The sequence below is a fragment of the Oncorhynchus kisutch genome, linkage group LG16 (assembly GCF_002021735.2).
Source record: "Oncorhynchus kisutch isolate 150728-3 linkage group LG16, Okis_V2, whole genome shotgun sequence".
Lineage (NCBI taxonomy): Eukaryota > Metazoa > Chordata > Actinopteri > Salmoniformes > Salmonidae > Oncorhynchus > Oncorhynchus kisutch.
Genome location: NC_034189.2, coordinates 7,964,043 through 7,981,459, shown reverse-complemented (window position 1 = coordinate 7,981,459; position 17,417 = coordinate 7,964,043). Strand labels below are relative to the sequence as shown.

The 17,417-nt window shown below is 48.1% G+C and overlaps 1 protein-coding gene across 6 annotated transcripts in view; it reads left to right on the top strand.

Moving 5' to 3' along the window:
• Positions 1–450: 450 nt before the first annotated feature.
• Positions 451–17,417, top strand: part of LOC109884232 (transcriptional-regulating factor 1) — a 37,965-nt gene continuing 20,998 nt past the window's right edge. For 2 of the 6 annotated variants that reach the window (XM_031791691.1, XM_031791687.1), the window contains exons 1-3: positions 451–1,010; positions 1,856–1,904; positions 16,060–17,417. The exon at positions 16,060–17,417 is cut by the window's right edge and continues 416 nt beyond it. In XM_031791691.1, coding sequence (XP_031647551.1) covers positions 16,090–17,417 — 1,328 coding nt within the window. In that variant the 5' untranslated portion in view covers positions 451–1,010; positions 1,856–1,904; positions 16,060–16,089. Of the gene's footprint in view, positions 1,011–1,855; positions 1,905–14,532; positions 14,855–16,059 lie in introns of those variants that run through there. The other 4 variants (XM_031791692.1, XM_031791689.1, XM_031791688.1 and 1 more) reach the window with 3 other exon arrangements.

Below are 17,417 nucleotides of genomic sequence, written 5' to 3'. Positions count from 1 at the left end.
GGAGAGAGACAGACAATGAGGGAGGGACAGAGTGAGAGAGACAGAGACAGACAATGAGGGAGGGACAGAGAGAGACAGAGACAGAGAGTGAGGGAGGGACAGAGAGAGAGAGACAAACAAGAGAGTGAGAGACAGAGGGAGAGAGACAGACATTGAGGGAGGGACAGAGTGAGAGTGAGGGACAGAGTGAGAGAGACAGAGACAGAGAGAGGGAGGGAGGGACAGAGAGACAGAGTGAGGGAGGGACAGAGTGAGAGTGAGAGAGAGAGACAGACAGACAGAGTGAGGGAGGGACAGAGAGAGAGTGACAGACAGAGTGAGGGAGGGACAGAGAGACAGAGACAGACAGAGTGAGGGAGGGACAGAGAGAGAGTGACAGACAGAGTGAGGGAGGGACAGAGAGACAGAGACAGACAGAGTGAGGGAGGGACAGAGAGAGAGTGACAGACAGAGTGAGGGAGGGACAGAGAGACAGAGACAGACAGAGTGAGGGAGGGACAGAGAGACAGAGACAGACAGAGTGAGGGAGGGACAGAGAGAGCTGTGTTCAAGGTATGGGCCACTGCTCTGTGGCGTGTTAATGTCACTTTGTTTCCAGGGTGACGAGGTGTGTGAGAGATCAGAGAACACACACACAGAGGTGAGATCAGAGGAATCGAGAGAGCGACAGCGGCCCATAACCGCTCTTATGACTCTCCCGCTCTCTCCTCTCGCTCTCTCCTCTCGCTCTCATTCTCTCATACACACACACACACACACACACACACAGACACACTCACAACACACACACAGACACACTCACAACACACATGCACTAGAGCGATGCCGTATGTACAGTGCGTTACCATTGACGTGATCGTGATGAATGGTAAGTGTGCATCTCTGTTGTATTCTTGAGACATCATAATTCATGTGTAAATGGAGGTTGCAAATGCTGAAAACATGTACTGACTATGACTGACATTTTGGTTGTCTTACCTAGCTAAGAGCATCTACTAGACGACTGAAAGGTAAATGGAAAGTCTCATTGCAGCTAGTCCCATTGCCCATTTTGTTGATTTAAATGGAGATTTAAGTTGTCTTGCAGCCGAATCGTAATGAGACGCAGTAGGAGTTTAACAGTCTCGCAGTCAAAACATCAACAAATATCCTTATGATTCACCTACTCTACTGTGTTTGATATTCTACATGTCCTCAGGGTACAGATCCCGAGGGTAGTAAAGATATCTGATTTATTCATCATCTGAGAATTCTAACCGTAGTGTGATTTTTACGGGTGTTTATTTTAGGGGTGTAGATGGGTGTTTATTTTAGGGGTGTAGATGGGTGTTTATATTAGGGGTGTAGATGGGTGTTTATTTTAGGGGTGTAGATGGGTGTTTATTTTAGGGGTGTAGATGGGTGTTTATTTTAGGGGTGTCCACGCCGGAGTCTCTCATGTAGTTCTATTGTTAGGCTGTTGATGCTGTTTGTTCCGTTATTGCCTCATAATATTGGTTTGAAAGTAGTATTTCCGTCTGTGTCCAATGTGCCGTCGTGATTATATTGTGTTCTCATTGTGTGCTGCGAGGCACTGCTGGTATATAATACCATGTTTTAGGTGTTGGGTAAACTCTTAAATTATCCCTCAAAATTCACTATTTCATTTAATGGTACATTTGGTAATTTTTTAGGGGGGTAACTTGCACTATTCTCAGTCCTTATGTCGGAGCAGCAGCCTGTTGGTGGATTTAAACATCCTTATCTTCAGTGTAAGGAGGCTATTCTCCCAATGATTCACAGGTTGAAAAATGCTTATTAAAATAGTTTGATAATATAAAAATATATATATTTTGTACTTTTCCCTCATATTCAGGTGGCATCTGAGAACCTGTTCAAACCTTGACCAGAGCCCCGAGACGAGAGTAAGTTCCCTTTTCACTAATCAATGATTTTTATTTATCTGTATAATAATCATAATAATAATAATAATTAGCAGTGACCGATCAAACAACACATTCCACTATGATTTCTGAATAATTGAACCAAAAACTGAATTACGGCAGGTATATTATATATCTGTAGCCTTTACCTTCACCGTGACCTTATGACCTTTGGTTTATTAGTGATTTAGGAATTCAATCCAATCTGCACGGAGTATTTTTACAAATATTTAATGTAATGAGATAAAATTTCCAAAAGACAATATGTCTAGTTTAATTGTATCTGGCAAGAATTGGACTTGGACCGCATAAATATGAGTGTGTGTATATATATAGATAGATATATTCGCTGAAATTATAAAAGTAATGAGAAATGTACAACCAAAAAATATAGTTTTCATCTTTAGCTTTGGTCACCTGCGTATTGATTCTGTTAGTTTGGATCGTAATGGCTCTACATACAGTTCATAACGTATAACGCAAAGACACAGAACGTTCTTCCAATGTAGATTAAACACAATGCATAACGTTTATTTCCTAGTTGTTTCTGTTATAGCTAGCTTAGCCTAGCTCGAGAAGAGATACACATTTGGGCAATAAAATGAAGCTATTAAAATGCCGTTATATTTTCTGTGCCTCGTCTGTGATGTAATAGATCTTTAATTTGTATTTTTTATTTTACCTTTTATTTAACTAGGCAAGTCAGTTAAGAACAAATTCTTTTTTTCAATGTTGGGTCTAGGAACAGTGGGGTTAACTGCCTTGTTCAGGGGCAGAACGACAGATTTTTTACCTTGTCAGCTCGGGGATTCGATCTAGCAACCGTTCGGTTACTGGGCCAACGCTCTAATCACTAGGCTACCCTGCCACCCCGAAATTAATTTAATTACGACATTATTGACATTATTAGCACACGTGAGTTACAAGTCCCATAATTACCACATGACCGTAAAGATAATGTTGTTCGCACCTCTTCTGTTATTCTCTTTCCGTCTCTGTTATCAGTTATTTTCTTAGTGAAGGAAGATAAAACAAATCAAGGGAGAAGAAAAAGAAAAAGAGTTGTCTTCAAGTCTTTCCCCCCCTCCTCTGTACATTCTCTATTTATCTGAGGAAAGTAGAACATTTCCCCCACACTCCTCTGTTTCTTTTCTTCCCTTTCGTTTGAATACTTTCACACTCTTGTTCGCCGCCTCGGCATCATCACACCGTTCGATAGATTTTATAATCCACAGTTTGATGAAAATCAACATTTTGTTTATGAGTAAACTTTTAATGTGACTAATTGTCTGGATCACCTAGTTTCCCCAGGGCCATATATATATATCAAGCATATCAGAGTAGGAGTGCTGGGATCTAGGATCAGATTCCCCCTTTTGTCCATGTAATAGTATTCATTGTGATTTAAAAGGATAAACTGATCCTAGATCAGCACTCTGAGAGGCTTTTCTGAATCAGTGTTAAAAGGCCAAAGGTTGGAGGACCACGGTGGTACAGTCAGTACGCCTGGCCTACTGCTTCATCAAGCCTACTCATAATCCACCATGTAATCTACCTTGTTACACCTCCACTAGATGTTATGCTAATAGGAAGGTTTCAGTGTGATGTGTTCACACTGTACTGCTACACCACATTGTTAACATGTACGGTATAAACCTACACACCTCACCTACACATAGAACTACCTGAGCCCTTCTCTCTCTCAATTCAATTCAATTCAAGGGCTTTATTGGCATGGGAAACATGTGTTAACATTGCCAAAGCAAGTGAGGTAGACAACATACAAAGTGAATATATAAAGTGAAAAACAACAAAAATTAACAGTAAACATTACACATACAGAAGTTTCAAAACAGTAAAGACATTACAAATGTCATATTATATATATATACAGTGTTCTAACAATGTACAAATGGCTAAAGGACACAAGATAAAATAAATAAGCATAAATATGGGTTGTATTTACAATGGTGTTTGTTCTTCACTGGTTGCCCTTTTCTCGTGGCAACAGGTCACAAATCTTGCTGCTGTGATGGCACACTGTGGAATTTCACCCAGTAGATATGGGAGTTTTTCAAAATTGGATTTGTTTTCGAATTCTTTGTGGGTCTGTGTAATCTGAGGGAAATATATGTCTCTAATATGGTCATACATTGGGCAGGAGGTTAGGAAGTGCAGCTCAGTTTCCACCTCATTTTGTGGGCAGTGAGCACATAGCCTGTCTTCTCTTGAGAGCCATGTCTGCCTACGGCGGCCTTTCTCAATAGCAAGGCTATGCTCACTGAGTCTGTACATAGTCAAGGCTTTCCTTAATTTTGGGTCAGTCACAGTGGTCAGGTATTCTGCCGCTGTGTACTCTCTGTGTAGGGCCAAATAGCATTCTAGTTTGCTCTGTTTTTTTGTTAATTCTTTCCAATGTGTTAAGTAGTTATCTTTTTGTTGGCTCATGATTTGGTTGGGTCTAATTGTGCTGCTGTCCTGGGGCTCTGTATTGTGTGTTTGTGTTTGTGAACAGAGCCCCAGGACCAGCTTGCTTAGGGGACTCTTCTCCAGGTTCATCTCTCTGTAGGTGATGGCTTTGTTATGGAAGGTTTGTGAATCGCTTCCTTTTAGGTGGTTGTAGAATTTAACAGCTCTTTTCTGGATTTTGATAATTAGTGGGTATCGGCCTAATTCTGCTCTGCATGCATTATTTGGTGTTCTACGTTGTACACGGAGGATATTTTTGCAGAATTCTGCGTGCAGAGTCTCAATTTGGTGTTTGTCCCATTTTGTGAAGTCTTGGTTGGTGAGCGGACCCCAGACCTCACAACCATAAAGGGCAATGGGCTCTATGACTGATTCAAGTATTTTTAGCCAAATCCTAATTGGTATGTTGAAATTTATGTCTCTCTCTCTCTCTCTCGGTCTCTCTCTCTCTCTCTCTCTCTCTCTCTCTCTCTCTCTCTCTCTCTCTCTCTCTCTCTCTCTCTCTCTCTCTGTCTCTGTCTCTGTCTCTGTCTCTCTCTCTCTCTGTCTTTCTCTCAATTAAATTTCAATATAAGGGCTGTATTAACATGGGAAACATAAATATAAGTTGTATTCACTGGTTGCCCTTTTCTTGTGGCAACAGGTCACATATCTTGCTGCTGTGATGGCACACTGTGGTATTTCACCCAACAGTTATGGGAGTTTAATTCTTTGTGGATCTGTGTAATCTAAGGGAAATATGTGTCTCTAATATGGTCATATATTTGGCAAGAGGTTAGGAAGTGCAGCTCAGTTTCCATCTCATTTTGTGGGCAGTGAGCACATAGCCTGTCTTCTCTTGAGAGCCATGTCTGCCTACGGCGGCCTTTCTCAATAGCAAGGCTATGCTCACTGAGTCTGTACATAGTCAAAGCTTTCCTTAATTATCTTCTTGTTTTCTCATGATTTGGTTGGGTCTAATTGTGTTGCTGTCCTGTGGCTCTGTGGGGTCTGTTTGTGTTTGTGAACAGAGCCCCAGGACCAGCTTGCTTAGGGGACTCTTCTCCAGGTTCATCTCTCTGTAGGTGATGGCTTTGTTATGGAAGGTTTGGGAATCGCTTCTTTTTAGGTGGTTATATAATTTAATGTCTCTTTTCTGGATTTGGATAATTAGCGGGTATCATCCTAATTCTGCTCTGCATGCATTATTTGGTGTTCTACGTTGTACACTAAAGATATTTTTGCTGAATTCAGCATGCGGTCTCAATTTGGTGTTTGTCCCATTTTGGGAAGTCTTGGTGCTCGCTCTCCCTCTCGCTCTCTCGCTCTCTCTCGCTCTCTCTCTCTGATGATGATGATGATGCTGAAACAGCTGGTTAGAAAGTCCTGTGTAGATCAACCAGCGACTATCAGGAAATAACACTGATTGATTTGTGCTTTTTGAGGTTGTTTTGGTTTGATGAAAGAATTTATTTGATTTATTTATTTATTTTTTACATTAAATGCATTATGTTGGTTGTAACAACAGAATAAAACAATGAATTAAAGTCCCATGATGGTAGTGAGCCCATTACTGCTGATCACTTATCAAACATTATTTATTCACATTAAAAAAAAAATATATATATATCATTTTGGCAGGTAGCACATTGAGGGGTGGTGGGGTGGCAGGTAGCACATTGAGGGTGGTGGGGTGGCAGGTAGCACATTGAGGGTGGTGGGTGGCAGGTAGCACATTGAGGGTGGTGGGGTGGCAGGTAGCACATTGAGGGTGGTGGGTGGCAGGTAGCACATTGAGGGTGGTGGGGTGGCAGGTAGCACATTGAGGGTGGTGGGTGGCAGGTAGCACATTGAGGGTGGTGGGGTGGCAGGTAGCACATTGAGGGTGGTGGGGTGGCAGGTAGCACATTGAGGGTGGCAGGTAGCACATTGAGGGTGGTGGGGTGGCAGGTAGCACATTGAGGGTGGTGGGGTGGCAGGTAGCACATTGAGGGTGGTGGGGTGGCAGGTAGCACATTGAGGGTGGTGGGGGTGGCAGGTAGCACATTGAGGGTGGTGGGGTGGCAGGTAGCACATTGAGGGTGGTGGGGTGGCAGGTAGCACATTGAGGGTGGCAGGGTGGCAGGTAGCACATTGAGGGTGGCAGGTAGCACATTGAGGGTGGTGGGGTGGCAGGTAGCACATTGAGGGTGGTGGGGTGGCAGGTAGCACATTGAGGGTGGCAGGTAGCACATTGAGGGTGGTGGGGTGGCAGGTAGCACATTGAGGGTGGTGGGGTGGCAGGTAGCACATTGAGGGTGGTGGGGTGGCAGGTAGCACATTGAGGGTGGTGGGTGGCAGGTAGCACATTGAGGGTGGCAGGTAGCACATTGAGGGTGGTGGGGTGGCAGGTAGCACATTGAGGGTGGCAGGTAGCACATTGAGGGTGGTGGGGTGGCAGGTAGCACATTGAGGGTGGTGGGGTGGCAGGTAGCACATTGAGGGTGGCAGGTAGCACATTGAGGGTGGTGGGGTGGCAGGTAGCAACATTGAGGGTGGCAGGTAGCACATTGAGGGTGGTGGGGTGGCAGGTAACACATTGAGGGTGGTGGGGTGGCAGGTAGCACATTGAGGGTGGTGGGGTGGCAGGTAGCACATTGAGGGTGGTGGGTGGCAGGTAGCACATTGAGGGTGGTAGGGTGGGAGGTAGCACATTGAGGGTGGTGGGGTGGCAGGTAGCACATTGAGGGTGGTGGGTGGCAGGTAGCACATTGAGGGTGGTGGGGTGGCAGGTAGCACATTGAGGGTGGTGGGGTGGCAGGTAGCACATTGAGGGTGGTGGGGTGGCAGGTAGCACATTGAGGGTGGTGGGGTGGCAGGTAGCACATTGAGGGTGGTGGGGTGGCAGGTAGCACATTGAGGGGTGGTGGGTGGCAGGTAGCACATTGAGGGTGGTGGGTGGCAGGTAGCACATTGAGGGTGGTGGGGGTGGCAGGTAGCACATTGAGGGTGGTGGGGTGGCAGGTAGCACATTGAGGGTGGTGGGGTGGCAGGTAGCACATTGAGGGTGGTGGGGTGGCGGGTAGCACATTGAGGGTGGTGGGGTGGCGGGTAGCACATTGAGGGTGGTGGGTAGCACATTGAGGGTGGTGGGGTGGCAGGTAGCACATTGAGGGTGGTGGGTTGGCGGGTAAGCACATTGAGGGTGGTGGGGTGGCGGGTAGCACATTGAGGGTGGTGGGGTGGCGGGTAGCACATTGAGGGTGGTGGGTGGGCACATTGAGGGTGGTGGGGTGGCAGGTAGCACATTGAGGGTGGTGGGGTGGCAGGTAGCACATTGAGGGTGGTGGGGTGGCAGGTAGCACATTGAGGGTGGTGGGGTGGCAGGTAGCACATTGAGGGTGGTGGGGTGGCAGGTAGCACATTGAGGGTGGTGGGGTGGCAGGTAGCACATTGAGGGTGGTGGGGTGGCAGGTAGCACATTGAGGGTGGTGGGGTGGCAGGTAGCACATTGAGGGTGGTGGGGGTGGCAGGTAGCACATTGAGGGTGGTGGGGTGGCAGGTAGCACATTGAGGGTGGGTGGGGGGGCAGGTAGCACATTGAGGGTGGTGGGGTGGCAGGTAGCACATTGAGGTGGTGGGGGGGCAGGTAGCACATTGAGGGTGGTGGGGGGGGCAGGTCAGCACCTTGAGGGTGGTGGGGGGCAGGTAGCACATTGAGGGGTGGTGGGGTGGCAGGTAGCACATTGAGGGTGGTGGGGTGGCAGGTAGCACATTGAGGGTGGTGGGGGTGGCGGGTAGCAACATTGAGGGTGGTGGGGTGGGCGGGTAGCACATCTGAGGGTGGTGGGGTGGCGGGTAGCACATTGAGGGTGGTGGGGTGGCGGGTAGCACATTGAGGGTGGTGGGGTGGCGGGTAGCACAGTGAGGGTGGTCGGGGTGGGCGGGGAGCACATTGAGGGTGGTGGGTCAGCACATTGAGGGGGGGGTGGCAGGTAGACATGAGGGGGTGGGGCAGGTAGCACATTGTTAGGGTGGTGGGGGTTGGCCGGTAGCACATTGAGGGTGGTGGGGTGGCAGGTAGCACATGAGGGGTGGTGGGGTGGCAGGTAGCACATTGAGGGTGGTGGGGTGGCAGGTGCACATTGAGGGTGTGATGGGGTGGCAGGTAGCACATTGGAGGGTGGTGGGGTGGCAGGTAGCACATTGAGGGTGTGGGGTGGCAGGTAGCACATTGAGGGTGGTGGGGGTGGCAGGTAGCACCTGACGGGTGGTGGGGTGCAGGTAGCACATTGAGGGGGTGGGGGTGGGCAGGTAGCAACATTGAGGGTGGTGGGAAGGGTGGAGGCAGGTAGCACATTGAGGTGGGTGGGGTGGCACGGTAGCACATTGAGGGTGGTGGGGTGGCAGGTGAGCACATTGAGGGTGGTGGGGTGGCAGGTAGCACAATGAGGGTGGTGGGGGTGGCAGGGTAGCACATTGGAGGGTGGTGGGGGTGGCAGGTAGCACATTGAGGGTGGTGGGGTGGCAGGGTAGCACATTGAGGGTGGTGGGGTGGAGGTAGCACATTGAGGGTGGTGGGGTGGCAGGAGCCACATTGAGGGTGGTGGGGTGGCAGGTAGCACATTGAGGGTGGTGGGGGTGGCAGGTAGCACATTGAGGGTGGTGGGGTGGCGGATAGCACATTGAGGGTGGGTGGGGTGGCCAGGTAGCACATTGAGGGTGGTGGGGGTGGCAGGTTAGCACATTGAGTGGTGGTGGGGTGGCAGTAGCACATTGAGGGTGGTGGGTGGCAGGTAGCACATTGAGGGGTGGTGAGACTGGGGTGGCAGGGTAGCCACATTGAGGATGGTGGTGGGGTGGCGGGTAGCACATTGAGGGTGGTGGGGTGGCAGGGTAGCACATTGAGGGTGGTGGGGTGCAGGTAGCACATTGAGGGTGGTGGGGTGGCAGGTAGCACATTGAGGGTGGTGGGGGTGGCAGGTAGCACATTGAGGGTGGTGGGGTGGCAGGTAGCACATTGAGGGTGGTGGGGTGGCAGGTAGCACATTGAGGGTGGTGGGGTGGCAGGTAGCACATTGAGGGTGGTGGGGTGGCAGGTAGCACATTGAGGGTGGTGGGGTGGCAGGTAGCACATTGAGGGTGGTGGGGTGGCAGGTAGCACATTGAGGGTGGTGGGGTGGCAGGTAGCACATTGAGGGTGGTGGGGTGGCAGGTAGCACATTGAGGGTGGTGGGGTGGCAGGTAGCACATTGAGGGTGGTGGGGTGGCGGGTAGCACATTGAGGGTGGTGGGGTGGCGGGTAGCACATTGAGGGTGGTGGGGTGGCGGGTAGCACATTGAGGGTGGTGGGGTGGCGGGTAGCACATTGAGGGTGGTGGGGTGGCGGGTAGCACATTGAGGGTGGTGGGGTGGCGGGTAGCACATTGAGGGTGGTGGGGTGGCGGGTAGCACATTGAGGGTGGTGGGGTGGCGGGTAGCACATTGAGGGTGGTGGGGTGGCGGGTAGCACATTGAGGGTGGTGGGGTGGCGGGTAGCACATTGAGGGTGGTGGGGTGGCGGGTAGCACATTGAGGGTGGTGGGGTGGCGGGTAGCACATTGAGGGTGGTGGGGTGGCGGGTAGAAACATTGAGGGTGGTGGGGGTGGCGGGTAGCACATTGAGGGTGGTGGGGTGGCGGGTAGCACATTGAGGGTGGTGGGGTGGCGGGTAGCACATTGAGGGTGGTGGGGTGGCGGGTAGCAATTGAGGGGGTGGGGTGGCGGGTAGCACATTGAGGGGTGGGTGGCGGTAGCAGCATTGAGGGTGGTGGGGTGGCAGGGTAGCACATTGGAGGGTGGTGGGTAGCACATTGCAGGGGGTGGGTGCAGGAGCCATGAGGGTGGGGGGTAGCACATTGCAGGGATGGTGGGGTGACGCAGGGGGTGGGGGCGTAAGGCGTGTGGGGTATTTATTTATTACCCTTATATTATACAGGTTTTCTCATTGAGATAACATCTCTTTCGCAAGAGAGACCTGGTCCATAGCAGCAGGGGGAACAACGCTTCGCAGACAAAACAACGTACAATACGCTACACACAACATTACACACACTTTTTTTTTACACCTTTATTTAACCAGGCAAGTCAGTTAAGAACAAAATCTTATTTTTCAATGACAGCCTAGGAACAGTGGATTAACTGCCTGTTCTGGGGCAGAACAACAGATTTCTACCTTGTCAGCTCGGGGGCTTGAACTTGCAACCTTCCGGTTACTAGTCCAACGCTCTAACCACTAGGCTACCCTGCCGCCCCGTACACACAGTACAACAATGACATATTACATTAAAAACACTGACTAAAAACAGCTGTCCTAAAAACAATTACACTCTTCTATGACATATACATCGATCCAAGTGTTTAAACTCCACCAACGAAACTAGATCATCACATTTTTAATGTTCAGGAGAGAATTCCAGGACCACGGAGCTGAGTAACTAAAACTATTTCTAACACGACCTGTTATAATGTGTGGTTCTGTTAGAAGCAAATCAGAATGGGACCGTAATTGATATTTATTTACTGACCTGACTAATAAAGAACAGAGATAAAATGGCATTTTACCCAATATGGCCTTATAAATCAGTGTATACCAGTGTTTCAGCCTACAATATGGCCTTATAAATCAGTGTATACCAGTGTTTCAGCCTACAATATGGCCTTATAAATCAGTGTATACCAGTGTTTCAGCCTACAATATGGCCTTATAAATCAGTGTATACCAGTGTTTAAGCCTACAATATGGCCTTATAAATCAGTGTATACCAGTGTTTCAGCCTACGTAAGGTCAATGATGACCAGCCAACAGCGCTGTAGAGATCACAATGATGTGTTAGACGTTTCTGTAGTTGAAAGATCGCTGTTTCGAATCCCCGAGCCGACTAGGTTAAAAATCTGTTGATGTGCCCTTCAGCGAGGCACTTTACCCTAATTGCTTCTATAAATCGCTCTGCATTAGTGACTCAAATGTAAGCTCACAGGGGGGTGTGTGTGTGTAACAGACTTCAAATAATTTAACCGAACATTTTGGTTAATATGATTATATTACAATTATTATTATTATAATGGTTCAGCATTACTGATCAAATGTTTTCACACTTTTACAGTGGTTTTTTGTACAGATTCGTCAGCTGTACAATATGCAGTAAAATACAGAACAAAGTTAATTTGGGCCTTAAAGAACTGAAACCGGGGGGAGAGCAGTTGTCAGACTTGTCAAGACAGAGATGTAGATGGGAGGGAGGGAAATGTGGAGGGAAAGGAGGGAAGGAAGGAAAGGTGGAGGGGAAAGGAGGGAAGGTGGAGGGAAGGGGGGAAAGGAGGGAAGGTGGAGGGAAGGAAGGAAAGGAGGAGGGAAGGAAGGAAAGGTGGAGGGGAAAGGAGGGAAGGAAGGAAAGGTGGTGGGAAAGGAGGGAAGGAAGGAAAGGAGGAGGGAAGGAAGGAAAGGTGGAGGGGAAAGGAGGGAAGGAAGGAAAGGAGGAGGGAAGGAAAGGTGGAGGGAAAGGAGGGAAGGAACGAAAGGAGGAGGGAAGGAAGGAAAGGTGGAGGGAAAGGAGGGAAGGAACAAAAGGAGGAGGGAAGGAAGGAAAGGTGGAGGGGAAAGGAGGGAAGGAAGGAAAGGTGGAGGGAAAGGAGGGAAGGAAGGAAAGGAGGAGGGAAGGAAGGAAAGGTGGAGGGAAGGAAGGAAGGAAAGGAGGAGGGAAAGGAGGGAAGGAAGGAAAGGTGGAGGGAAAGGAGGGAAGGAAGGAAAGGTTGAGGGAAGGAGGGAAACGAGGGAAGGAAGGAAGGAAAGGTGGAGGGAAAGGAGGGAAGGAAGGAAAGGTGGAGGGAAATGAGGGAAGGAAGGAAAGAGAAATTGAGGAAAATACGGCAGCAATTGTGTGTATGTGTGTGTGTGTGTGTGGACGTGTTTAACTATTCTTGTGGGGACTTCTAAATACACCAAAATTTCACCAACTGGGTGCAAGGTCAAATGCTATTTCTACGGGTTTTAGGATTAAGGTTAGAATTACTTTAAGGGTTAGTGTTAAGGTTAGGTTTTTGGGGTTAAGTTTAGGGTTAAGAGCTAGGGTTAGTGTTAAGGTTAGGTTTTTGGGGTTAAGTTTAGGGTGAAGAGCTAGGGTTAGTGTTAAGGTTAGGTTTTTGGGGTTAAGTTTAGGGTTAAGAGCTAGGGTTAGTGTTAAGGTTAGGTTTTTGGGGTTAAGTTTAGGGTGAAGAGCTAGGGTTAGTGTTAAGGTTAGTTTTTTGGGGTTAAGTTTAGGGTTAAGAGCTAGGGTTAGTGTTAAGGTTAGGTTTTTGGGGTTAAGTTTAGGGTGAAGAGCTAGGGTTAGTGTTAAGGTTAGGTTTTTGGGGTTAAATTTAGGGTTAAGGTTAGGGAAAATAGGATTTTTAAATGAGACTGAATTGTGTCCCCCCATAAACTGTACCAGACTGTGTGTGTGTGTGTGTGCGTGTGTGTGTGTGTGTGTGTGTGTGTGTGTGTGGGCGAGAGTAGTGTGTTTGTTGATTCGTTTAGAGGGTTCCCTTGTCCTCTCTTCCTTCCTGTCTATCCGTCTCTAGTGTGCGTGAGTGTGAGAGTGTGAGTGTGAGTGTTTGTGTGTGTGTTTGGGGTATCTCTGGGTGGAGATGTGTTTGTGTGTGTCTCCTTTTTGGGTAGAGACTTCCTGTCAGTAGACTTACCCAGAGATCTCTGGTAAACAACTGTATTATCATCTACACTGCGCCTACGAACACACACACACACACACATATATACAGCTCTGTGACCCCTGCCCACAGACACAGACAGTGTGTGCTGCTTTTAGGTTGGACAATGTGGCTGAACCTTTCTTACAATGATTTGATGAAAAGAGAGAGAGAAAGAGAGAAAGAGATAATGGAGAGAAAGAGATAATGGAGAGAAAGAGATAATGGTTAGAGGTAAAGACAGAGGAGACTGAGGGAAAGGAGAGATAATGGTTAGAGGTAAAGAGAGAAGAGATAATGGTTAGAGATAAAGAGAGGAGAGTGCGAGACAGAAGAGATAATGGTGAGAGTTAAAGAGATAATAGATAATGGTTAGAGATAATGATAGAGGAGAGTGTGAGACAGAGATAATGGTTAGAGATAAAGAGAGGAGGGTGAGAGACAGAATAAATAATGGTTAGAGATAAAGATAAAGGAGAGTGTGAGACAGATAGAGATAATGGTTAGAGATAATGATAGGGTGACAGAGAAGAGATAATGGTTAGAGGTAATGATAGTGTGAGAGAGAAGAGATAATGGTTAGATATAATGACAGTGAGAGTGAGAATGAGGAAGAGAGCGAGAGAAGAGATAATGGTTAGATATAATGACAGTGAGAGCGAGAATGAGGAAGAGAGAGAGAGAAGAGATAATGGTTAGAGATAATGATCGAGGAGAGAGAGAAAGAGGGAGATCCGTAACTGTTTCCTGAGGATGTGGTTTTCACCGGGGGAGAAGGGGAGGGGTGTGGAGGGAGGGGAGGGCAGGAGTGTCTCTGTGACAAGTGTTACCAGAGTTAACTTTTTATCACCGACACCTGTGTGTGTGTGTGTGTGTGTGTGTGTTTGTGATAGAGAGAGAAATAAAAAATTGTGTGCACGTGTTTGAGATATTTTGAGACGTTTTTTTTGTCGGACAAACTAAGATATAAACTTATCGAGACTTAATGAAAGACAAGAAACAAGGAAGGAACATCAGAGATAATATAGCCAGCATGAAAGTGAAGAAAGATGCCTAAAACTCAGTCAGAACGGAATCACCACCCTTTCTTGCTCTCTCTTCCTCCTCTTTCTCGTTCTCCTCTCTCTGTTCTCTCTCTCTATTCTCTCTCCTCTTGCTCTCTCTTCCTCCTCTTTCTCTCTCTGTTCTCTCTCTCTATTCTCTCTCCTCTTTCTCTCTCTCTCTCTCTGTCTCCTCTTTCTCTTTCTCTTCCTCCCCTCTCTCTCTCTCTCTCTCTCTATTCTCTCTCCTCTTTCTCTTTCTCTTCCTCCCCTCTCTCTCTCTCTCTCTCTCTCTATTCTCTCTCCTCTTTCTCTCTCTCTGTCTCCTCTTTCTCTTCCTCCCCTCTCTCTCTCGCTCTCTCTCTCTCTCTATTCTCTCTCCTCTTTCTCTCTCTCTCTCTCTCTCTCTCTCTCTCTCTCTATTCTCTCTCCTCTTTCTCTCTCTCTGTCTCTCTCTCTCTCTATTCTCTCTCCTCTTTCTCTCTGTCTATGAGTCATACTATCTTAACCTAATTACAACAGTAGAGAGAGAGAGAGAGAGGAGAGCGAGAGAGAGGGAGGAAGCGAGAAGCTGTGCATTGTTGCGTTGTTGAATTGAACTGATATAATGGCCCTGTATCTACAGGGCAGCTTCAGTGTGTCATATGGGACTATATGGTACTAAGTTTTAATGACAGAGTCAAAGTTGGGACTGGGTTTTCTCGCGAAGACTGTGGTTTGTGTATTTTCCTGCTTCTCTAGGTAAGTTTACACATTAGGCCAACAGATCGATTGCCAGAGGTGGAAAAAGTACTCCATTGTCAAAGATACCTTGAATAGAAAATGACTAAAGTGAAAGTTACCCAGTAAAATATACTTATACTTAAGTATCAAAAGTAAATGTAATTGCTAAAATATATTTAAGTACCAAAAGTATAAATAATTTCAAATTCTTTATATTAAGGAAACCAGACGGCACAATTTTCATTTACTGATAGCCGTTATGTTTACTGCCGTTACTTTGGATACTGAAGTACATTTACATTTTATACTTAAGTATATTTAAAACCAAATAATTTTGGACTTTTACTGCACAGTTCTGTCTGACCTGCCTATACTGATATAGATAGACCTAATGCACGGTTCTGTCTGTCTGTCTGTCTGGTGACTGACCTGCCTATACTGATAGATAGACCTAGTGCACGGTTCTGTCTGGTGACTGACCTGCCTATACTGATAGATAGACCTAGTGCACAGTTCTGTCTGTCTGGTGACTGACCTGCCTATACTGATAGATAGACCTAGTGCACGGTTCTGTCTGGTGACTGATCTGCCTATACTGATAGATAGACCTAGTGCCCGGTTCTGTCTGTCTGTCTGGTGACTGACCTGCCTATACTGATAGATAGACCTAGTGCCCGGTTCTGTCTGTCTGTCTGGTGGCTGACCTGCCTATACTGATAGATAGACCTAGTGCCCGGTTCTGTCTGGGTACTTATTCCTCCACTGCTCTTTACCTCTACCCTCGTCTCCTTCCCTCCAACCCTTCTCACGTCCCCTTGTTTCCGTCCGTCTCCTTCCCTCCAACCCTTCTCACGTCCCCTTGTTTCCGGCCGTCTCCTTCCCTCCAACCCTTCTCACATCCCCTTGTTTCCGGCCGTCTCCTTCCCTCCAACCCTTGTCACGTCCCCTTGTTTCCGGCCGTCTCCTTCCCTCCAACCCTTCTCACGTCCCCTTGTTTCCGGCCGTCTCCTTCCCTCCAACCCTTTTTCCTCCTCTCCACCCTCTCTCCTCCCCCTCTCCACCCTCTCTCCTCCCCCTCTCCACCCTCTCTCCTCCCCCTCTCCACCCTCTCTCCTCCCCCTCTCCACACTCCTTTTCAACCCCCCCCCCCTTTTTTCTAGAGTTTTAAGGTGCTCCGGCACCTCTTCATCTTTGCCACTAAAGGTCCTTCTATCCCGGCACAGAACACGACCAGAGAGACCAGAGACTACCCCATGGCCGACCGAACGTCCCTCCAACCTCCTACCCCCCAGCCTTACCAGGACCCATACCTCCAGCATCACCTCCACCACCGCCCCTTGGAGCCCCAGACTCCCCTGGAGCAATACAGAGGGACTGGAATAGGGGCGGCACCCAGGACCACTCTCCCTGATTCAAGCCTCTATTCTGGGGGGAGCAACGAGAGGTACAAGGGTGTGGGTGGTGGAAGAAGTGGTTATGTAGACATTCATGGACATAGCAGAGGTGATAACTGCAGTGATGTTGATGGTAGAGATGGTTATTTTGGAGCGCAGAAAGCTAGCTACTGTAATAGGGGGGTTTTGGACGACAGTGTACGTCAAGGGGAACATTTCGGCAACTATTTTGAAGGTCAGAGCCTTGGCTATGCTAGCCAAAGGGATGACGGCTGCGATGGGGATGACAGCAGCGCCAGTGGTAGTGGTGGTGATACGTACCACAGAACGGATGAGGGCTGTAACAGGGATGACGTCTTTCACAGAACAGATGAAGGCTGTAAGAGCAGTAGGGATGATGTCTTCTACAGTAACAGTAGAGATTACGGGTGTGAGGAGAAAACTGATGAGGGGTCGAACACTAGGGATGAGGCCTTTCACAGAACGGATGATATCAGGAATGACGTCTTTCCGGGAACGGATGAGGGCTGTAACAGGGATGACGTGTTCTACAGAACGGATGAGGGCTGTAGTAACAGGGATGACGTGTTCTATAGAACGGATGAGGGCTGTAGTAACAGGGATGATGTGTTCTACAGAACGGATGAGGGCTGTAACAGGGATGATGTGTTCTACAGTAGAGAGTATGTGTGTGAGGAGAGGGGAGATAGTAGTGATGGTTATAGAGATAGCGGTAGCCATGATGGTGGCAATAATACAACTGATTATCTCTATAATCGTACTGCTAGCTTTGGCTATAGTGTGGATAATACAGGAATGAAGAATAGTTTGAGAAGTGTTGATGATTTTGGAGGAGACTGTGATGATTTCGGGGGTAGAAGGTCGAACTTGGATCCTCTAGAGGCCCAGTTAAAGCCTGGGTCTTGGGTGAGTCCTACTCCCCCAGATCGTGGTGCTGTGGCTGGGGAGGGAAGGGAGAGCGGTGGGGGGTATCCCCAGGACTGGGCCTTTCTATACTCCCATTCCCAGGCAGCAGGTGGTGCTGGTGGTAGGGTTTACCAGCAGAAACTGGACTCCTTCTCTGAGGCATTCTCCTTCAGACGCAATGTTGCCGGCAGCAGAATTCTGAATGGGAATTCCGGAAGTGGGATTTTGGGATTGGGAGGAAGAAGCACAGACTGGATCAA